This window comes from Eucyclogobius newberryi, unplaced genomic scaffold (genome assembly GCF_026437365.1).
Source record: "Eucyclogobius newberryi isolate DKJ021-1_F unplaced genomic scaffold, fEucNew1.0.hap1 SCAF_17, whole genome shotgun sequence".
NCBI classification, from domain to species: domain Eukaryota; kingdom Metazoa; phylum Chordata; class Actinopteri; order Gobiiformes; family Gobiidae; genus Eucyclogobius; species Eucyclogobius newberryi.
Window position 1 is genome coordinate 17,291,557 of NW_027315801.1, and position 24,059 is coordinate 17,315,615.

At 43.5% G+C, this 24,059-nt stretch overlaps 1 protein-coding gene across 1 annotated transcript in view; it reads right to left on the bottom strand.

Moving 5' to 3' along the window:
• The window catches only part of nphp4 (nephronophthisis 4), a 188,785-nt gene that overhangs the window by 35,010 nt on the left and 129,716 nt on the right, over nt 1-24,059 (bottom strand). The window contains exons 7-8 of the mRNA XM_072450211.1: nt 17,152-17,297; nt 6,762-6,958 (exon numbers count right to left, since the gene is read on the bottom strand). Of these exons, the coding sequence (XP_072306312.1) occupies nt 6,762-6,958; nt 17,152-17,297 (343 nt within the window). The remainder of the gene's footprint in view (nt 1-6,761; nt 6,959-17,151; nt 17,298-24,059) is intronic.

The window sequence follows — 24,059 nt, forward strand, 5'->3', positions numbered from 1 at the left end:
GAATGGAAAAGTGGGAGCTGGAATACTGACGGCCATACAGTTCTTTTGGCTGCTACCCGGTGACACATACCTAATATTGGGTACTTTTGCCAAGATCTTTGTAGGCATGAGTCCATTAATTATTGGTCCCTGAAAATATTTCTGAATTGATTTTGTAGCAGGTAATTTATTTATGCTTTTATTTGTTTGTATTGTGATTTCAGTATATTTTGTATGTCTTGCATAGTGTACAGCACAATTGTGTACGAATTGTGCAGTACAAATACATTTAGATTTTACTTTCTAGTTTTGAAAGCTGGGGGCTGCCCCAAGAATATTATATGACTAAATAGATGTCATTTTCCTTAATCTCAGGAACATTAGATTAACAAATACATTTTTTACAGTAATAAAGTGATTTTGTCGTATAGAAGAATTTCCAGCTCCTTCTGTCCAAGATTCAGATGTGTTCACATGCTGATGATCACTTGTGTCCAACACAGGATGTGTCAGTGTTTCAGTGGAGCATTAGCCTCTGCATATGTAATATAATAACTTGACTACAATAGACCACCACTTCAGAATAATAATAACCATGTAGAAGTACAGAGTCGTGAGCCAAGACCTTTGGAGGAAGTACTAATTACTGTAAGTAAGAATGACTGTAATAACATCAGATTTATAATTCATAAGTGAATGTGACTGGAAGGAAAAAACACAAAATAATGCACAAATCTGGTATTTAAAAGAGAGACACCGAAATGAGACAAACTGAATCATATCTGAAGGGGAAGTCATTTCATATTGTCAACATGAAGCTTTTGTCACTTTAGATTTACTCACAGTGAGAAGAAAAACAAACTTTCACTCAAGTAAGAGACAGGTACACTCTACAATATATTACTCAAGTATGGTGTCTAAACTACTGGGTTATTTAGTCATTAGTATGTGTGTTGACAAAACTGAGAAAAAAAAAACGTTTGCAGGATTGTATCTCTTGACTTGCTGTCGGACACGCATTCATTTTATTATACCAGAAAGTTACATGAGGACAGCTTTTCGAAAATATTTCGGAGACAATGACAGAACAATACTTCTGCCTGTGGTCTCCATGGCAACGGCCGTATGGAGCTGGCATCGCTGTGGTTTTGACGAGAGATAAGATTTAATGGGCCGCGCAGTGAACACTCTGGCAATTATCATATTCTGCCACGGAAAAAGGCAGCGACAATCACAGCGGTCCAACGACGTGTCTACTCGTGTGGTAAACGTCCATTTGCAGCCCACGCCTTCCACGCGCTCTAAACCTCACTATCTCAGTCTGCAGTGTGGAGAACAACTGCGCTTAATAAAGATCGAGGAGGTGAAAAGATGAGGGGCTGAAGAGCTCATCTCATGTTCTTTATACCACGTTCAATTAAAAATATCTATTTATAGACCTTTAAATTTAAATATTCAAATTCCAGAATAGAGGTGACTAGAAGCAAATTTAAGTCAACCATTAAATCAGATGTACTCACAAAAGGATTTTAAGTCTTTAGAACAAAAAAACAGAACGATTTTGAATTTATAAAAGCCAGTTTGCCTTTTCTATTACAAAATATGAAAAAAAAAGTATATACTGTATATCACACACAACACTTTAAATAAACTCTGTATTAAGGTGGTGCTGGGGTGGAGGAGGGCTGCACAAGCTGAACTACATCTGTACAACTTTTAGCCCAATATATTTTTACAGTTTTTATGGTATTATAAACATTCATACAAATCTGTGTCTTTGTGAGCAAGCTTGCATTTCCACAAACCTGACGCGTACTGCTCCTCCTGCTTGTTGCCATGGAAACGGTTCCTTTGGCTATAATATTCCACAGTATGGCATAAAGTGTATCTATCGGCAATGAGAATGTTCAGAAGTCAGGTTTTAACTTTCTTATACAACTGACTTTCCACCTTCAGAAAGTTACATCTCCTTTAGTAAATAAAACATAAATCATAACTGAATAACTCTTTTTCTTCATGAGGCCAATCTTTGTAATTCGGGTTTGTGGCTAAAGCTAGAGTAAGTTTCTCTTCTGCATTTTCTGCATTTATGTCACTTCTCTGCTCCTCTACGCTGTGTTTTAACTCCTTTGTGTAATGCCTAAGGCCCAAAGTCACCCACAAGCCCTAACAGGGGTAATGAATAAATATGTAATGCGTTGGGTTTGGATAGTGTTCGATGTTTCATGCACTGGAGCACCACAAACTAGGAATGACCAGACATCTTTTTGTAAATCGCTGAGATTGGCTTCATGATTAAAAAGGATAATTCATGTACAATTTAGGTTAGATTTATTAAGAAAACATGAGTAATGTTTGGGTGTAACAGAGCTCTGCCGCAGAGGTCTGAACATGGAGACGTGCGTATGTTTGTGTCTGCTCAGGTCCCTTCTCCTCAGATCCACCACCAGGGGGCAATCAGTGGACGAGCACACCAGTTCAAGAGAGAGCGAAACAAAACCATTCAAAACATGTTTTTTTTTTTCCACTGACGTCATTCAAGCCCACATTTGCAAGCGGCTCCGGGCTGTGTGCTTCTAAAAGACTCATTTCAAAGTTTGGGTGAGTAAGACTGTCACACCCAAAGCTGCAGAGACCTACGTTTCCACTGACGCTTCGCACTCAGCACAATGAAAATAGGTCCCGACTTCCACAGTGTTACCCTCACATACGGAGAATGAGTGTGAGCACTTACACTTTAATTAAAGACTACAACAAACTCACACATGCCTCAGCCGGTGTGTGAAAGAGCGGGAGATAGAGAGAGACAGGGGGAGGCAATAGAGATCATTCACGTGACGTCACACGACCGCCCCCCACGCTCCCCCCACGCTCCTCCAGGCTCGCCCAGCCCCTTTTGGCCATGATGGCCGTCCTCAGTGCGTGTCCCCCTATACAAGCCCATTCTATACTGCAGTCTGTCTGCTTCAATTTACGATGAAACATGGTTCAAAGAGGCCCAAAACCTCATTAATGCTATCGCACTCTTTACTATTATCACAATGGTGAAGGTATATGTGGCAGTTGAGTGCAGTAACTGGGAAAATAAACGGAGAGAAGTTATATCCGATACCGAGAAACCCGGAAATAAGAGCGCGATGGACATAGACTTTTATATATATATATATATATATATATATATATATATATATATATATATATATATATATATATATATATATATATATATATATAGATCTCTCTCTCTCTCTCTCTATATATATATATATATATATATATATATATATATAGATCTATAGATCTATAGATCTATAGATCTATCTGTTCTGTGCACGCTGTAGAATTAACATCAGTTTTATTTAGGCTCAAAGTAGACTCTTTGTTATTCTGAAGTTCTATCGTTTGTCACTCACTCGCGCAGCAGGAGCGGCGCACGGCGGAGCTGACATCTGTTCAGCCCCGTGGAGGTGACTGAACCCCGAGCATGCAGACTGTCACGCACCGCTGTCTGCGCTGGAGCTCCGGATATATTAGTCTATCTGTTCTGCGTACGCTGTAGAATTAACATCAGTTTAGTATACACTTTGTTGATCTGAAGTTTTATCGGTTGTCACTCACTCGCGCGCGGACGGAGCGGCTCACGGCACAGGGAGCTGACAGCTGTTCAACCCGGTGTAGGAGACTGAACCCCGGGTATGCAGACTCACGCACCGCCTGCCTGCGCTGGAGCTCCGGAGAATAAACGCTGTAGAATAACATCAGTTTCATTTAGGCGTAGAGCCTTTGATCAAAATTGGGACTTGTGAACCATGGGACTAGTGGGCTTGGAGATATCTGGAAGAGTCGGTGATTTAGGCATAACATATGGATCTGAGTTGATTGATCGCAGCTTTTCTAAATATCGACCTCTGTGTATCTCATCCAAGGAGTTTGTGGACTCTGAAAGCACTGGGGGGAAATCACTTTCCACGCTCTATCAGTGCAAAGGAACGTAACTCTGGACGGACAAGGGGCGGCAACGTATGACAAGGGGGCGGCAACGTATGTGATCACGTGGCTTTGTGACGTTGGTGAATGATCTGTATAGGAGAGTAAAGGTTAGAAGGGGAGAGGAGGAGGAGAGTGCACATGGCACGTTAAGACTACACATTTGACTAAAACGTACACATTTATGCTTTTAAGGTAAGGTCAACATTTATTGTCCCCGAGAGGAAAGTTGTCTTGGGCTGAAGTGCCACTTTAGAGACATAAAAGTCCACACGCAGTCACACTCGCTCACAACATTACACAGCACCATTTCTACATCTTAAACATGTGGATACCGCTAATATTTGTTTGGTTTAGTTTTTACTTTTTTTTTGTTCTCACTTAAAGCCATTAAAGAAGAAGCTACACACACCAAACTGCACAATATTGGACTTAACATTTTGACAGATTGTGCAAAATAGTAAAGGTGAGTGAAAGTAAAGGAGAGAGAAACTAATTTGTGTGTGAGCAGGAGGGCGAAAGAGAGAGAGAAATGGGGAATGTGAAGGAGAGAAAAATTGGGAGAGAGAAAGTGAAGGAGAGAAAGAGCGAGCAGTGGGCCCTTCCACATCGGGTAAGGCCCCAGTGAGAACAGGACTAAATATATCGCTGACATCATAATATCGTCCCTGTCTGACTCTGTGGATACGTTTACCACGCCGGGCGCTAAAGTAAGAGTGCAAACTGAAAAATGACATGTGCTTTTTGTTAATCTGAATGTGTCACTTTTATATTTGTGTCAGTCACTTTTTACTTTATTATGGAAGTTACTGTTTTATTCCTTCTTTAAATACAGCTCGACTTCAGTGGGCATGATTGACAGGTGGTATAAGTCAATCAGGAACATGCATGGTCTGTCCATGTCCAAATCAATATGGCTGTTCACGAGGAGAAAAATGACATGGAATTAAAAACAATGAGTAAAGCACAAAACTCTGTTAATCTGAGAGAAGTTTGAGTTTGTTGAAATATATGATGGCCAATGAACTCATTTGTATCATATTTGTCACGGAAATAAACTAATCTGATTGCACAGTTCTGTCTGAGTTTGGCTGAATGCGTACAGTTTTAATGAAGACTCGGAATATTACTTTATTCACAAATGTCAATGACATGTGCGTGTGTCTGTGTCTGAATCCATGGGGCGACATCAGCCCTGGTCGTTGCTAATCGGATGCTCAGTGATGCGGGAGTGGAAGCCAGCTAACAATAGGATTCCTATGGTCCATTACAAGGCTGTTAGGGTAAACAAAGAATATTGGTTTCAGGTGAAACTCTGAACAATAACAGGATAGGCTATGATTAGAAGGTCCCCCCCAGGGGGCGGGGCTTACTCAGAATAGGATAAGTATCCGAGTTCTCAGACTAGATCTGCAGATTGAGAATGACTCTTGGATTCTCTTGGGGTCGAAATATCTTGTTTTTGTAAAAAAGCGTTCCGATGAATACCACTTAAGCTTTTTCTACATTAGAAAATATATTTTGTCCTGGCCAAAATAAGCAATGAAATTAAGGTTTGGGAACATGAGCAGCTTGTGGTTGTTTGATTTTGTGAAAGTAACTCACAGAGGCAAAACCGTTGGAGACATCTGCATAGATTACGAGGAACAGGACCAAAGTGTCACAAGTTAAAGTGAGTCTTTTTATTAGGCGCGTATGCATATCAATGTATTATTATTTCAACTTTTGAAATCACTTTGACTTAATATTACATAATGCACTGTGCAGAATGTGAAAAGTTTTGTCTGGTTGTCTTGGCCATGCCACAAGCAACTCTGTCTTAATTTTCTCCTTTTTTGTGCTTTTAAGCAAAACCACCCTGTTTTGAGTATTCCTAAGACACCCGAGACACTAGTCTGCACTGTCTCTGCTTTTTGTCCACTTTTAGTGCATCTTAGCATTTCACACATGAGCAAGCATATGATAAATGTACCCGTAAGGGTAGCAACTTGTTTGTGGAAGAGAGGATAGACAAAAAAACATACATAATTACAGCATAAAAAAATAATGCATATCTGCAAGAAACACAAATGTCCAAATAATTTCATATTGTCAACATACAGCTTTTGTCCAATTATGTGACAAGCAGTAAATCACAAACATGTGGTCAATAGTAAACACAAACATGTGACCAACATACATCTTATAAGATAAACAAACTATGCAGGACACCAGGCTTTATTTATTGTGGGAAAAGGAACCACATTTTTATTTGAGTAAGTACTTTACTCACGTACTGTTACATAATCACTATATTACTTCTACTTGAGAAACGTATTTCCTAAACATTACTCTAGTTAATGCACTGGCATAAATGTAACTGTGTACTGTCCACTTCTGACCTGAGTATTCTAGAGTCAATACTCCTTTTGGAACTTTGATATTACCTGATAATAGAATGTTAACTCAAGAAAAAGTCAGTTTTCTGTGAGTACCCGAGCTCTGGGAGGTGTAATGTTAGTGTTCTGTGAGTACCTGAGTTCTGGGAGGTGTAATATTAGTGTTCTGTGAGTACCTGAGCTCTGGGTGATGTAAGGTCAGTGTTCTGTGAGTACTTGAACTCGGGGTGGTGTAATGTCAGTGTTTGGTGAGTACCTGAGCTCTGGGTAGTGTAACATCAGTATTCCTGAGAGTACTTGAGCTCTGGGTGGTGTAACGTCAGTGTTCTGTGAGTACCTGAGCTCTAGGTGGTGTAACGTCAGTGTTCTGTGAGTACCTGAGCTCTGGGTGGTGTAATGTTAGTGTTCTGTGAGTACCTGAGCTCTGAGTGGTCACTGCAGATGGTGACGGTGTGTGCAGTGTTGAAGGGGTTTCTCAGCACATACTCCAGGTACTCTGCGGAGCCCAGGCTGCAGAAAAGTGGGTGCTCTGTGGTGATGGCCCGACTAAGCATGTGGGCGATGCCCTCAGCTTTACTCTGCTCCACATCAGGGCTGGACATCTGAGCCGAGTCCTGTACAGCAAGAAAACAGGAGCTTAAACTTAAACTCTGACCCATGCGCCACACGACATGATCTGAAAGTGTCTCCAGCAAACCAAAGAGCACCCTGAGAAGCACGAGCTTCCAAAGCGGTCTGGCTTGTTTTTGGCTCCTGGAATGGTTTATGAGCGAAACAATTGGACAAGAGAGAGTCAGGTGTAAACAAGACAACAAAAAGCAGATAGAAACAGAAAAGTATAATTTATCAACAAAAGCTAACTTGATCTTTGATAAATAATTTCCAGAAATGGTAACTTTATTTGTTGAACCGACATAACAAGCACATTAGCATCAGCTGTTTCCCGTTTATCGACGCAGGGCACTCATCTCAAGATAATATATTTCACCCTGGAGAGACTCAGAACACGGGAAAGATCATTTAGCAAGCTTTATTACGAAGGTTATTTGGCGCTCAGACCCCGGCGGAAGACATAGCGATTATGGGCACTCCATAATCTAATTGAATCAGATGTTTCCCCCCAGGCCTGGAGACTGGTGGTGGAGTATGGTGAGAGGGTAGAGAGGATAATTAGGATGAGATGGATGCAGAGGAGGAGGAGGGGAGATGGTGGGTCGCAGTATGGTTTGAAGCTGGTTCTGTTTTTCCTCTCCTTGAACAGACACCTTAACGTGGTGGAGGGGCTTGAGTGCCCGAATGATCCCGGGAGCTATGATGTCGGGTGCAAACAGGTCCTAGGTGACGGGTCAGACAAAGATCGGTTCAGAAGCCTCTTATGATGACGACAAAAGCAAAGCCGTTTACAACCGCCCAGATCGGCGTCACCGGGGCCCCATCCTGGAGCCAGGCCTGGGATGGGTGCTCCATGGCGAGCGCCTGGTGGCCGGGTTTTACCCCACGGGGCCCGGCCGGGCACAGCCCGAAAGAGCGACGTGGGGCCGCCCTCCCGTGGGCCCACCACCCGCAGGACGATCCATAAGGGGCCGGTGCAGAGAGATCTGGGCGGCAGTCGATGGCAGGGGCCTCGGCGATCAGATCTCCAGACACAGAGACTAACTCTGGGGACATGGAATGTCACCTCGCTGGGGGGGAAAGAGCCTGAGCTTGTGCGGGAGGTTGAGCGATACGACTAGATATAGTCGGCCTCACCTCCACGCACAGTTTGGGCTCTAGAACCCATCTCCTCGAGAGGGGCTGGACGCTCCACTTTTCTGGTGTTGCCAGCGGGGAGAGGCGGCGGGCTGGTGTGGGATTGCTTATAGCCCCTCAGCTCAGCCGCCACGTGTTGGAGTTTACCCCAGTGAACGAGAGGGTCGCGTCCCTCCGCCTTCGGGTGGGGGACAGGTCTCTCACTGTTGTGGTGGCCTACGGGCCGAACAGCAGTGCAGAGTACCCGGCCTTCTTGAAGTCCTTGGGAGGGGTACTGGACAGTGCACCGACCGGGGACTCCGTTGTTCTACTGAGGGACTTCAACGCCAACGTTGGCAATGACAGTGACACCTGGAGAGGGGTGATCGGGAAGAACGGCTTCCGATCTGAACCCGAGCGGTGTTCAGTTATTGGACTTCTGTGCTAGCCACGGATTGTCCATAACGAACACCATGTTCAAGCACAAGGGTGTCCATCAGTGCACATGGCACCAGGACACCCTAGGCCGGAGGTCAATGATCGACTTTGTTGTCGTGTCATCTGACCTCCGGCCGCGTGTCTTGGTCACTCGGGTGAAGAGAGGGGCAGAGTTGTCAACCGATCACCACCTGGTGGTGAGTTGGATCCGCTGGCGGAGGAGGAAGCCGAACAGACTTGGCAGACCCAAGCGCATTGTGAGGGTCTGTTAGGAACGTCTAGTGGAGCCCTCTGTCAGTAAGGTATTCAACTCGCACCTCCGGGAGAGCTTCTCCCATGTCCCGGGGGAGGTTGGGGACATTGAGTCCGAGTGGACCATGTTCTCCGCCTCCATTGTTGATGCGGCTGCTCGGAGCTGTGGTCGCAAGGTCTCCGGTGCCTGTCGTGGCGGCAACCCCCGAACCCGGTGGTGGACACCGGAAGTAAGGGATGCCGTCAGACTGAAGAAGGAGGCCTATCAGGCCATTCTGGCTTGTAGGTCTCCGGAGGTCATCGACGGGTATCGGCAGGCCAAGCGAGCCGCGGCTCGTGCTGTTGCAGAGGCAAAAACCCGGGCCTGGGAGGAGTTCGGGGAGGCCATGGAGGAGGACTATCGGTCGGCACCAAAGAAATTCTGGCAAACCGTCCAGCGCCTCAGGAGGGGGAAGCAGTGTCTCACCAACACCGTTTACGGTGCGGGTGGAGGCCTGCTGACCTCGACTGGGGATGTCGTCGGACGGTGGAACGAATACTTTGAGGATCTCCTTAATCCCTCAGTCAAGTCTTCCGAAGAGGAAGTAGAGACCGGGGATCTGGAGGCCGGCTCATCCATCACCCAAGCTGACGTCACTGAGGTTGTTCGCAAACTCCTCGGTGGCAGGGCTCCGGGGGTGGATGAGATCCGCCCTGAGTACCTAAAGTATCTGGATGTTGTAGGACTGTCTTGGTTGACACGTCTCTGCAACATCGCGTGGCGGTTGGGGACCGTGCCTCTGGACTTGCAGACCGGGGTGGTGGTCCCTCTTTTTAAGAAGGGGGACCGGAGGGTGTGTTCCAACTACAGAGGGATCACACTCCTCAGCCTCCAGGGTAAGGTCTATTCCAAGGTACTGGAGAGGAGAATCTGACCGATAGTCGAACCTCGGATTCAGGAGGAGCAGAGTGGTTTTCGTCCCGGTCATGGAACACTGGACCCTCCATCGGGTGCTCGAGGGTTCATGGGAGTGAAGCGGCTGGGTGAGAATCAGCACCTCCAAATCCGAGGCCATGGTTCTCGACCGGAAAAAGGTGGCTTGCCCTCTTCAGGTGGGTGGGGAGTCCTTGCCCCAAGTGGAGGAGTTCAAGTATCTCGGGGTCTTGTTCACGAGTGAGGGAAGGATGGAGCGTGAGATCGAACGGCGGATCGGTGCAGCGGCTGCAGTGATGCAGTCGCTGCATCAGACCGTTGTGGTGAAGAAGGAGCTGAGCCGAAAGGCAAAGCTCTCTATTTACCGGTCGGTCTACGTTCCTACCCTCACCTATGGTCATGAGCTTTGGGTAGTGACCGAAAGAACAAGATCGCAGATACAAGCGGTTGAAATGAGTTTCCTCCGCCGTGTGGCTGGGCGCTCCCTTAGAGATAAGGTGAGGAGCTCGGTCACACGGGGGGAGCTCGGAGTAGAACCGCTGCTCCTCCACGTCGAGAGGAGCCAGCTGAGGTGGCTCGGGCATCTATTCCGGATGCCTCCTGGGCGCCTCTCTCAGGAGGTGTTTCAGGCATGTCCCACCGGGAAGAGGCCCCGGGGAAGACCCAGGACACGCTGGAGAGACTATGTCTCTCAGCTGGCCTGGGTACCCCGGATCCCCCGGAGGAGTTAGAGGAAGTGTCTGGGGAGAAAGAAGTATGGGAGTCCTTGCTCAGACTGCTGCCCCCGCGACCCGGCCCCGGATAAAGCGGCAGAAGATGGATGGATGGAATTTCTGTTTCTAAAATCCCGGTGAACAGTGTACGCGCACCGAGCGCGCACGCAATCCTCGTGAACGAGCCTCGGGAGAACATGTGACGAAAACTAAACACAAGCAGAAGAAAGTGACACGACGAGATCAACGATACACGTAAGTTGTGTTTGTATGTCATTCCTCACGGTTCACACATCGTTCCATATGAAGTGTAAATCAACGACTACACAGTTAACACAAGTTAACCAGAGCTAACACAAGCTAATGTTTAGCTACACAAAGATGCATTGGAACCAAGCGCCGTGATGGCTCATGCCTTCTGAAAATAAATAAATAATTTATCCTACAAAATGTTATAAGAGACAAAAGGTTAAGCACAGACCAAGGGAACTAGAGAAAGAATGGAGAAATAAAGTCATGTTTGTATTATGTGCAATCAAAAACTACCAATGATTCAAATATAACCTGCTGGAATGGGTAATATCTTATACATATAAATGTAAACGTATTTAAAAGTGACAGTCGTGTACTCACAGGGCAGAGACTACATTTGAGGTTTTATTACCAATTAAATAATGAAGTGTACTGTGTTTAAGCAGCAAAGCACACGCTTGTTTTCTATATGAATGAGTGTTTGCGTCTCTCCCTCTCCCCCATCTCCCTCTCTTCCCCCTCCCTCCCTCCCTCTCTCTCCCTCCCTCTCCCTCCCTCTCCGCTAGCGCGTCAGCAAAACCTTCCGTCTGCAATATAAGCAAATCAGTTGGAGTTTGCTTATACAGACAGTATTCAGGAAGTAATGCGGAACTAAAAAACTTTTAAGGAGCCATGCGCCAATGAGCACGCTCCATAGGCTTCAATGGTGGCCATCTTGCCTTCCGGGGGCTTGGGAGGTGCACCGTGCCCGGGGAGGAGTGACTTGAGTGCGTTGATTGAGGATGGGGAGCAGGTGCGAGGGGCGATGACGCGGGAGTCCCCTGTCCATAGACCCTCCTTCTCGGCCAGGAAAAACTACAAAAAACCTCCTTGGGAAAAATAGAAACCTGGAGGAGCTCCGTGTGAAGGAGGGATCTGCCTCTCACAGACGGACAGGCGGACGCCCGCTTGAGTGCGTTGATGGAGCTGGGGAGAAGTGCCCTGCCATGGAGGTCGACGCAGATGGAGTTAGGTCTTCCAGGTGAACTTACGCAGGCTTAATTTCTAGTGCATAATAAATCTAGCAATATTGTAACTCAATGCTTTACATAAAGAAAAGTTCAAATGCAGTATAGAGGCTTTGCAGGGATGTGGAATAAATGCAGAATAAACTGAGGAGAAATTAGAATTGCCACAAACTTGGACTTAATAAACGTCTCATGATTAAAAAGTATAATTCAGGTACGATTTGGATTTTGTTTACTAAGCAAAGGTTAAGTTTATTTTTGTGTGACATCAGCTGCTCACGAGCAGAGCTCTGACTCTGGACCCTGAGCCAGGCCCTGAATATGGAGACCTACTCCACCGTTAACAGAACCGTTCTAAAATGAACCGGGCCAGTCAAAACCAGGCTATGGTCTTCTCCTCCAGCTAGGTACTCCTGACCATGAACTTAGCTCAGGATATGAGTTCTTGGGCACTACTCCTGACATTGAACCTGTCAGGGACGACTTAATAATAAAAAGATATTTGGGTTCTTTACTATGGTCCAACATAAAGAAATAAAATCAATGGTCAACTGAAAGATCTACAGACTCTGGAAAGAGGGGTGAGACAGGGCTGTGTCTGGTCTCCCCTCTTGTTTGCTTTGTATCTGGAACCATTGGCCCAATTTATTAGACAATCAAAAACAATCCATGGTGTTACAATTGATGGGACAGAACACAAAATCGCCTGCTACACAGACGATGTTCTATTATATTTGACCAAACCAGAAATGTCCATGCCCAATGTGATGCATTTTCTTCAATGTCTGGATACAAATTAAATAAACAAAAAAACTGAAATTCTCTTTCTTTTGACCTTTTGAAAGACCTACCCAATTACATTGCAAACAGAATATCTATTTAAATATTTTAGTGTGGTCCTTCAAAAAGATTTATCAACGGTCTTGATAGCCTTCTTTTCAACACTATATAAAAAGACATTGAAAACTGGTCTTATACCATACGTAAGTCTAAGTGTAAGGATGGAAAAAAATAATATTTTGCCCAGATTTGTCTATCTAGTCCAGATTCTTCCCATTCCCATCTCAAACCGTCTGTTTGACGAGTGGAATGAAACAATATAAAGATTTGTATGGCAAGGCAATACAATATCAAAAGAAAATGCAGGTTGGAGTTTTCCTTGTTTGAAAAATGACTTTATTCCCACTCAGATCAGAGCGTTGCTGTACTGGTGTACCCAGTGTATGACGCTTGATAGAAACATGCTTGTATTGTGTGTTGTGGTGCCTGAGGTTCCTGTGTAGGCCTAACTGGCAGAAGACATGAGTCATTAGGAGGAAGTGGAGAATCTGACCTGAAGGGAGCTAATCAAAACATATAAAATAAACACATATGTTAAAATCTTAATCCAGTTGGCTTACGATCAAAGTTTTACACCTAACAGCACAGATATGAGATTTAAGGTCTGGATAACAATAATTATAACACCATGTCAAAATGCACATGTTTCACAAGGAAATTCTAACAATGCATTGCAGACTATCATCATCCACCCACTCAATTTCAGAATGTTCCTGGGCCTAAAGACTCTATGGACACAGTGAAGAAAACCTCTGGAATATTATTCTGGCTGCAGGGGGAAGAAATCCATCATTAAGAAATGGATGACACGAACCTAACCAACGATTGAGGACTGGACTGACATTATAATTTACATTTGAAAAATTGAGATGTTTACATTCACACTAGATTTGAAAATGGACAAATTTGTAGGACTTTGAACTACATGGGACGTCAGACAACAAATTCAGGACTATTTATACAGTTTGCATCTTATCTCTCTTTGTTTTGGTCTGTGTTCTCTTTGTGTTGTTTTGTATATTAATAAAACAAAACAATATTAGGGTAATAATTGCACAAACACTAAAGTCAACCATCTAACAGAAATTTAAGGGTTATTGCTTTGACAAACAGGTGAGTTACAGATCAGATCTGAGCACAAAGCATATTTTTCAGATACTGTATCAGCAATAATTAACGCCTGTAAGTAAGAAAATAAAATATATATCCATAGGTGTCAGAAAAGTGACATAGTATACCTGCACATACAATTGAAACACTATTTGCCAATGCATACTTTTCTATAAATAAGTAGCAAAAACTCTCCCAGAACCAAAAGAATATGTGAGCATAAAGCTGCTGGAGCATGTCTGGACAAATTGTCTCCAAATTGAATTGCAAAGTAACAATGTTCCCCCAATGCACTCCCACTGGTATTGGCTGTTAGGGAGGTGTGAAGAAATACGGAAAGGCCACAGCCACAGAGAAAAACAATGTGTAAAGAAGATCTGACACAGCCAGCCAAAATCCCATTTAGCTTGTGGAGCCGCGGGTGAGAGCAAGAAATGTAGCGGAACAATTAACACTCGCAGTAAAATGGTAACAAGTGAGAGAGCGGCGTCTGGGAGGCAGAGCTCCGGGCAGAGAACGCACTTGTCCTGGCAGGAAACTGTCATGGCAGGAGAATGTCGGAATTATCGAAAATATGAACTTTTTCATATAATACAGAGCTTCTCAAAGTGGGGGGCGCGCCTGCCTCTGTGCCCCTCACACACGCCTGGCCCGGGTTTAGAACGAGTCACGGCTTTGCCTTCTATATGCACAATATGTGCTCTGTCCCTACTCTGTCCCCACTCTGTCCTACCTCTGTCCCTACTCTGTCCCCCCTCTGTCCCTCTTCTGTCACTCCTCTGTCCCTCTTCTGTCTCTCAACTGTCCCTACTCTGTCCCAGCGCTCGCACTTCTGTCCTGTTCCCTTTGTGCTTGTCTCCTGACCGCTGATTTGGTAATATAAACATATCTGAAAAATATGACCAGCTCTGTCTTGCGCAGCTGACCAGCTGTCTGCGCAGCTGAGGAGAGGGAGACGAGAGCCCTCTGAGAGGCTCCTAAATCTGTAGAACAATGACATGTTGTGCCATTTCTTCAAAGGTTCATGCACACATGAATGGATACAGTTTTTATCTCCTAACGGGGCGCACAATAAAACCTTCAAGCTCAAATTGCGTTTCTCATTCTAGATTTTTTTTTTTTAAATGCATCTTCTGATAGTGATAACAAAATAGTCTGTACTTTTGAGGTTAATCTTACAGTCAATTCTCTTTTTGAGCAACACATTGAAGCCAAATCAGTGTGTTTTGTGTTGGAGTGACAGGAGCTGCTCTTGACATCCCCAGCGGGATTGAATGAGGGGTCCGTACCTTCCCTTATTCCTCTGGGCTCATCCTAGGAGGCGTATTAGGCTGTAAAATGTATGTCACTTAATATAATATAATTAATATGCCTTCAACTTTATTAAACCTAATATCATTACCTTTTGCATTTTATGGCGTGGCCTAAAACTGGATTATTATTTGTAGTTAACATTTATGTTTAATATTTTACAATTTTGTGTTGCTTTTAAAATTGATATTATTATCTTTCATTATTAATATCTAATCAAGTATGGCAAACTGTGATATCAGGAAGCAGTGATATCAGTGGTGTCTTGGAAGCATGACACTTTGAGACGGATAAAAAGAAAGAGAGCTTTTCCCTCCAGCTGCAGTAACGACGTGGAGTGTTGACGAGGTTGTGGGCCTCAGCTCCATGGAGACGTGTGTAGGCTGAGCTCTATTCTGGTCCTCCACAATGGCACTGACATAATACACATGAGGAGAATATATAGAATTACAGCTGACAACTCTGAGCGATATATTTGAGATATTTTGAGGCTGCATGTAGTCAAAATGAACAGAGGAAATGAAACCTATATCTGTCGCTTAAAAAGTAACTACATGCCAAATTCACTTTTTTGTGGAAAAACTATATCGATGGGTCTTATATAGTTATACCTACACATACCTGGCATTATTTGTACATTATTATAAACTATAAAGGTAGTTTACAGGTTTAGTTTACAGCTGTCAGATTGTAATAAAACAAACATCATTTTACAGCTTAACATACAAAGAACGTGACTCTGGAGGCAAAGGAAAGATAAAAATACATTATTTCTCAGGTGTAGATCCGTTGTCCCTAGTTTAGTGCTTTTCTGTTGTCCATTTCATTACGTGGCATATATTTCAATGCTCAGTTTGGGCTATTTCTAATAGACGTCGGGCGAGTTGAAAAAATAGAGGTTGTGCATGCATGACACTGTGCATGTGGTCTAGTGACAGCTGCCTTTGTTCTTATGCAATAAATAGCAACATGAGCTATGTTTTAATAATGTTCTAATGACATTTACTGTATTTTCCTTTTTCATAGTTTTGGCCGGGGTGCAACTTGTACTCCGTATTGGTAAAATACGGTATTTTTTAAATAGTCCTGGTTTAGTCCTGTTTTAGTCCTGTTTGCGACCTGCTTTAGACCTGCTTTAGACCTGCTTTAGTCCTGCTTTAGTCCTGCTTTAGACCTGCTTTAGTCCTGCATTAGTCCTGCTTTAGACCTGCTTTAGTCCTGCATTAGTCCTGCATTAGTCCTGCTTTAGTCCTGCTTTAGACCTGCATTAGTCCTGCATTAGTCCTGCTTTAGTCCTGCTTTAGACCTGCTTTAAGTCCTGCATTAGGGCATTAGTCCTGCATTAGTCCTGCTTTAGTTCTGCTTTAGTCCTGCTTTAGACCTGCTTTAAGTCCTGCATTAGGGCATTAGTCCTGCATTAGTCCTGCTTTAGTCCTGCATTAGTCCTGCTTTAGTCCTGCATTAGTCCTGCATTAGTCCTGCATTAGTCCTGCTTTAGTCCTGCTTTAGACCTGCTTTAAGTCCTGCATTAGGGCATTAGTCCTGCATTAGTCCTGCTTTAGTTCTGCTTTAGTCCTGCTTTAGACCTGCTTTAAGCCCTGCATTAGTCCTGCTTTTTGGGTTGATATGGTTTGTTTAGTCTTGGTTTAACCCTGGTCTTGTTTTAGGTCTGCTTTGCACTAGTCGAGTCAGGTTTCTGGTAAACACTGTGTTTGCGTTGCCTGGGCTTTACTGCTTCTGTCCTGGTTTTAGTCATGTAATATTGTTTTATCTTTACTTAAATTCATTTGCACATCCCGGCTCAAAGAGAGATCTGTATGTATTGTGCATACTGTGATGGTTCTTTAGTAGGAATGAATTCTTTAGAACATTCAGACTTTTGCTTTGGTTCAATAATTTAGCAAATAATTGAGCTAACACATGTATGGAGGACACAGGACCTCAAAACCATTAAGGTTGTTGGAGCAATAAAACAAATGAATGACACGTTAAACTGTGAAAACATTTCGGAAATGTTGATTTGATAAACATGCACTCTGCTCCACCTGCTTGTCTCTCTGGAGATGTCACTGCTTTGCCTGGAATTATACAAGAGTTACACTTTAAATGCCATATATTGATCATTGATATTTGACTTGGCTCCCTCTACTGGCAAGAGTGGAAGACTACAAAAATACAGCAAATTTTAGCGACATGCAAAAAAAGTGATTGTGCCGTAGTGTAGGATGTGAGCTTGCCCTTACCGTGAGCTGTGGCGTGTGTGTGTGCTGGGTGCCCTCTTTACGGTGCACCGCGGCCATGCAGCTGAGCTTACGGCGGACATCTTGGGTCTGCTGGAGTCCGATGAGGTCCGCTCTGATTGGTCTCTGAGCCTTGGCACTGCTCCTGGCTGTGGACACAAACACAGCACAATCACGACTCTGATAAAGTCATCTCTCTGTGGTTCGGTGAGCAGGGAGAGGGCGGAGCAGACTAAAGCTGGGCTCCCCGAGGAACTCATGTCCAAGAATGTTTCAATGTCAATTAAACTTGATCCTTTAACATAGAAAAACACAATACAGACATTTAAAAAAAAAGGGCACACATTCTGGATTACTTGGATTCTCCTTTAAAAAAGTTCTTTAAAAGCACTTGTACCTTTGCTTTGTCTCATGTATTGCACAGGAGACATGATAATACAAACACTTTTCTTAGATCAAAGCCGTTTCAGAAACAATTTCAGAAGTATAAAATGTTACAGTATTTGGTAAGTAATTCAAACGTTATTTATAAGTTAGTGATGGGCAATACCATGATTTTTTTTATTTCGATATCAAGTAATACTACGGCCATTATTGCCATAATTTTACAATACTGATTCCAATGAGTTTTGTATTAGAATTGATTGAAAGGGTTCTAGTTTTATCTGTCACATTTTCACTCTACCCCCGCTTAAAGATTATCTTAACATTTCATTTTCGGATAGACTCAAATAGAAACAATTTATTTCCAAAATGTATTTTAATTCATCAAAATTATGTTATACTATTTAAAAAATGTGTTAACATGAGAATGAGAATGTGTCTACATGAGAATAAATACTCTTTCACATCACAACTGAAGAGATGCCTGGAGAAGCCTGCTCCTCCTGTGACACACTGTTTTATGGTCAGAGGGTTCGTCTTGAAACATTTATTCTACAGTTACTATTCTACAGGTTTACATAAAGAAATAATTAAAAACCAAACGCACATCTTAAACTGACCAGCATTTTCAATGGCCGACTGAAGGAAGCTGTACTGTTCACCAGTATTATATATTATACTACTGCACGTGGGCTTATGTCACCTTATTGTTTATGTATAGATTAGTTCAGCTGTTCCACAAATGTAATAATTATTACAGATTATATTATAGATTCAGTTGTAGCCATCTGGACTCTGTTTTCAGAAAAACAAAATGTTTTGACTCTTATCCTACAACTGAACCTTTTTCTACAATGGAACACTCCTGGACGAATGAGGGATTACATTAACTGGTAGGCAAAAGTTATTATGTTTGTGGGTTTATTACATTTGAAAGCGACATCTTTCATATTACATTTGCGGTTTATTACATTTGCAGGGATTATTACATTTGTGGGTGTTACAATATTGAAAAATACACATTAATTTATATCTGTGAGGCTTTAACATTTTATGAAACCTTCTCATTTGGCCATTGCATGATATTTTTCCGCTGCAGGTGTTGGCGCTACATCTACTGACAGCAGAAGGAATTAGGGGGAACAAGGGGAACAAGGGGGAACAAGGGGGAATAAACAAAAGCTTGCTTTCCTTGACATGCTAATGTAAGCACACAGTTGTAATGAACTCAACGTGAGGGCAGAAATACTCAGAATGATTCTGGTGATATGTTTTAGACTTACAAACAGTGTAATAACAGTATGACATACAAGTGTTATAACAGTGTGACATGTAAGTGTAATAACAGTGTGACCTAAGTGTACTAATAGTGTGACATGTAAGTGTACTAACAGTGTGACAAGTAAGTGTACTAACAGTGTGACATGTAAGTGTAATAACAGTGTGACATGTAAGTGTAATAACAGTGTGACATGTAAGTGTAATAACAGTGTGACATGTAAGTGTAATAACAGTGTGACATGTAAGTGTATTAACAATGTGACGTATAAGCGTAATAACAGTGTGACATGTAAGTGTAATAACAGTGTGACCTATAAGTGTAATAACAGTGTGATCTGTAAGTGTAATAACAGTGTGACATATAAGTGTAATAACAGTGTGGTGTGTTATAATAACAGGCTTTGTGTAGTGGTAAACAAGGATCAGTTACCTGTTGTCTTTGGTTGTTCTGTCTGTGCTTCGTGTGGTTGTATTGATCGGCTGGTGTGATGAAAAGGTGGAGAAAAGCGGAGCATTTCACTCTAATCTGTCGCACAAACTTGTTTTATGCATTTAAGATGGTCAGTGTAGTTAGACTTCAGGGCGATTGTGTGGAGTGGACAACAGTGGTGTGTCTGTCAACAGTGTGTCTCATGTGTCTGTCTCAGTGCACATCTGCAGGTGAGTGCAGGGACTGAGAGGCTCTTTAAGGACGCGTTGGCTCTTTTTCAATTATTTTGGACATACTAGTGTCTGAAAGCCTAGGTCCTTAAGGCCAACTTGCACATTATCAGTGCACGAACCAAACGTGCGAGGTAATATATATATAACACATTGAAGTATGATGTAAGAATAGAGTGCAGAGTGCAATGGTTGGTAGTGTGCCCTGTGTAGACCGCTGAGGGGAACTTCACGTGAGCCTGGGTGCGTGTGTGTCTGGGTGTGTGTGTGTCTGGGCGCGTGTGCGTCTGGGCGCGTGTGCATCTGGGTGCGTCTGAGTGTATGGTTGCCCTGTGCAGTTGAGCGCTGCAGTGTTCAGCCCTGAGCACAGGCACAGACACCTGCTCCTGCTCCTCATGTACTCTTTCAGATTTGGCCCGTGGCTGTCTCACTTTGCTCTGCTCTCGCCAAAGCGACGCCCACGGCACTTTACCTCCTGCACCCATATCAGCTCCATATCACAGCAGCCGCCCATAGGGGGCTCAGCCTGACAGGTTTAATTTTAACCATGTATAAAGAAGAAGAAATTTGTTCATTTAGAATGGACCAAGTGTGATCAGAGCTTTAATGAGGTTTTGGAAGTGGAATCGTGGGGTAATGCAAGGTATATAGGCTGATTTCTGACCTGGCCGCTGTCTTTTAATCCAGTTATGTTTGTATGCATTTACAACAGTGTTAAGAAGCAGCACGGTCAAATGCCGGGTCAGCTCGTTGCCAGTGAACGTCTAACCCTGATAAGCCACATGAGGGAGATTATATATGAATGAATGAATGAATGATCATTTTATTACATTTTTCTGCCCTCTAAGGCTCTATCAGACAGGACAGCCACAGAAAGGGGGAGAGGGAGGGAAGAGACACTTGGCATATGTCAAAGCCACAACGCCGTATTGGCACCAACCCAACCACACTCAAACACAACCACTGCACCACCGCACCACCACCACCCCACTATCGGGGAAGCACGACTGGTCATTTTTCATGATTGTAGAAGAGGAAAGACACAGAGATGAGAAATTGGCAATATTTTCATTAGCTTTCAATCATTGGCTTTTGGTCACCTTTGCATTCATGTTTCACATTTTCTAACTTGAAATATTGTCTGCGTTTGGAAAACAAGAGTGACATCAAAACTGGACCCTGCTGTCTCCAGTTGTAATGGAAAAAAAAAAAAAAAAAAAAAAAAAAACATTCTTCAACATGATTGCTTTGCTAATAGAGCCATGTGCTTGTTGTGAACACAATTTGACTGTACGAGTCTAATGATGGTGAATGTTACCTGTTATGTAACTATCTGTGTAAAATGGAAACAGTGTGATTTCTGAGCACTCAAAGAAGAGTTTGATTGTAAAGACAGATATTTTAACATCCTTGATGGAGCGGTCAGATGCACTGGTCCACAGGTGGTGCGGCCGCAGCTGCCTCTGGTGAATATTGCAGTTGTGTTTTTGCAAATTAACTCTGTAAAATGGATTCATGAAACATACGTGAATGACGCTTATGTGTCCTGTTTTTTTACCACAGTAACTAAAAAACATGTTACGCTTCATAATTGATCTTTGCACAGCACAAGCATGTGTAAACACACAAACTGAGCTCCAGCTGCGTGGCTCCCTCAGAAGCCTTTCTCAATGTCAGGCCGAAGGCGTTGTGCTCCTGATCGCTCCTGTTCAGAGGCCCGTGCCCCGACAGGAGCCTGTACAAAGCTGACATCAAAGCCCTGTCATAGGGAGCAGACGAGGTGTGAATGTGCCGGCGCGCATTACCAATCACACACTAAATGCAGAGCCAATGTGTGTGCTGTTTATACGTCTCTTCTCGTGTTACTGTTCTCGCTCTCATCACACACACTTTAACATCACTACCAACAGTTATGTCTTCTATTCTATCTTTACTTTGTGTTGTGGGGGATAAGTTAGGAACATGAGCTTGTTCAGAGTGTCTCCTTCCCCCATATTGTCCATTCCAGGCCCAGTAGTGTGGCTGGTTGCTAGAGATAGGGCATCTGGCCTAAAAACATCACAATGGCAAAATCTGACAAAAAAGGTAGCTGCCAAGAAAAAAAAAAAAAAAAAGTTACACATGAGCTTGTTTTGTATCAAATTAGGTGTTCAAACCATCAAATATAAAAGGAATAAAATAACACTGAATCAGACAGAATCAGACAAGGTCTCCGGTGCCTGTCGCGGAGGCAACCCCCGAACCCGGTGGTAGGTCCATGTGTTATTATGGCAAAGGTGAGACGAAAAAATTAATTTTAAATATGTCACTGGACTATTTTGTGATGCTTTGGAAGACATGCGTGCTTAAAGACCTCTGTACACCTTCAACCAGCAGTGGCTGCTTTGGCAGGGCAAACTAGCCTCTACAGTCGTTGTTGTATTGTTTTGGTTCTCTGGGGGTTGTTCTTTGAGCTTATTTTTCTATAAAAGTTAATAAAATGAAATAAACCCAAATAAAAAAGTGAGGAGGAAGTAGAAACTTAAAAGCAAAAGCATGAAACACATGAAAAACTGTATCCTCACCAACACTATCAGAACGGGCACATGTCACCAGTCCAGTACTCAGCACAAATTGTTTGCTCAAAGCCTGAGTCACATGGTAACCAGGTCTACATCTAGTCAACCAGAGCACAAGGCTGGTTTTGGACTTCAAAGGCCCTGAAAATACATATTTAACATCACAGGGGCTTATAAGACGTTCAGAAAGGTGAAAATGTTACTTAGATGCAAACCTCCAATCGTTTGCAACAGTTGAGTCCCCATTATCATCTTCAAATGTACAATTCAGGTCGTTCCCCCATAAACTAATGGCCCCATAGAGTACCATTTTGGAGCTTTACTGAATAACGGGGTAGTAGCACTTGTACTTGTCTTGATATTTCTTTTTTAAGCTGCGACCTCTAGATCCACATACCTCGAAGTAGAAGTTGAAGGACATGTGAAAATTGACCAGGACCTTTTGTCCCACAGGCAAAAGTCAAGATTCCAGTCCATAAATCATCACAGAGTTGTTCTGAGTATTTCTGCCTCTCTATGGAGTAATGTGTGCTGTCATACATTATTTAGGTTTGAAAACATGATATGTCCAAGCAATGGTAATCAATAGCATGTTTAAATGATAGGAAATAAATAAATAAGGCGGCATATTTGTCGTAAAACAAACTCTTAGAAAGGGTACTCGAGTGAATAGAACTTAATAAATGTTTGCGCACACTTTACATGTCTGCAGCGTGTGTTACAGTGGGACTAAGTGCTGCTGCCCGCTCTCATTACGCACACATGCAGAGCTGCCAACTCTACTTAATATCATTATGAACCATTACACCCTCGCTGGGGTAGTGCACTCCGCTCACAAGCACTCCATTTAAAGTCTGCGTTTGAGGAGTCCGAAGCGCTGACTGGTGATGGCTTGTCTAATTGAGGGAGAAATGAGCGTCCCCAGTGCGCGCACACACACACACACACACACACACACACACACACACACACACGCGCACACACACACACACACACACACACGCGCGCACACACACACACACACACACACACTCCATGGACGGCCACCGGAGACGCCGCTGCTCAATTAAGCAGAAAATGGTTCAGCGGTGCAGCCAGCACTTGCCACGTGAAATAGATTTGCGGGTTTATCAAAGCTGGAGTGTGAAGAGAGTGGTCTAAACACGGTCCAAACAGATCAGGCTCATGATTAGGCAAAGTCACAGCATTATAAAGGAACTATGGTTTAAAAGCAGGCAGTGTCCTAATGCCCAGTACCTGCACAGCTCCGCTCGGGGCGACTCAGCCCTGCTGTGCAATTCCATTTGGAGCTACCTCCTCAGACCTGGTACTTTTTAGTACCCTCTTTGCCCTTGGGCCAAGTCGAGCCAAGCAGGGACTAAACATGGCATCCACAGACCATCAGACACTGATTGGATAATGTTTCTGGAGAGCAACTCCAGCAGCAGGAGAAAGAACACTGCTGCAGCCTTCATAAACATGCTACACAGAGAGTCTTTAAAGTCTGACCATTTCTAAATGTGAGACAAACCTGAGCATTACACTCCTAGTTTAGGTGCAAGTCAAAACGATGTTATTATCATATTTGAAATGTGTTGCAAAGCTCCATAAAAGCTTAAAGGCGGTATGGACGTTTTTTCGGCGATTTGAGAACGCAGGCGGAAGTGCGCATGCGCACTCCCCCGTGCGGACTGATACAACACACACGGGCGTTTGTTTATTAGCGCAACGGAGCGCATCCACTTCTGCGTCAGCTCGAACTGTCTTTCTCCGTCTTCATTTTGCCCCGTACACTGAGGGAACTATATTATGATAGATCCATGCGCTTAGGCACGCGGAAACGTGGGGACGAGCCTGACGCGGCTGCAGGTGAGCGATAGGTGCGTTTTATGATTGATACGTGGCAGGACAAATGATTTATCCAGGCCACGAGGAAATATGATAAAAAATTTACTGTAACTATAATAACTAGATTAATAGTGAAGGAAATACCAACTATATTAACTTTGCTAGATTGTATTAAACTTA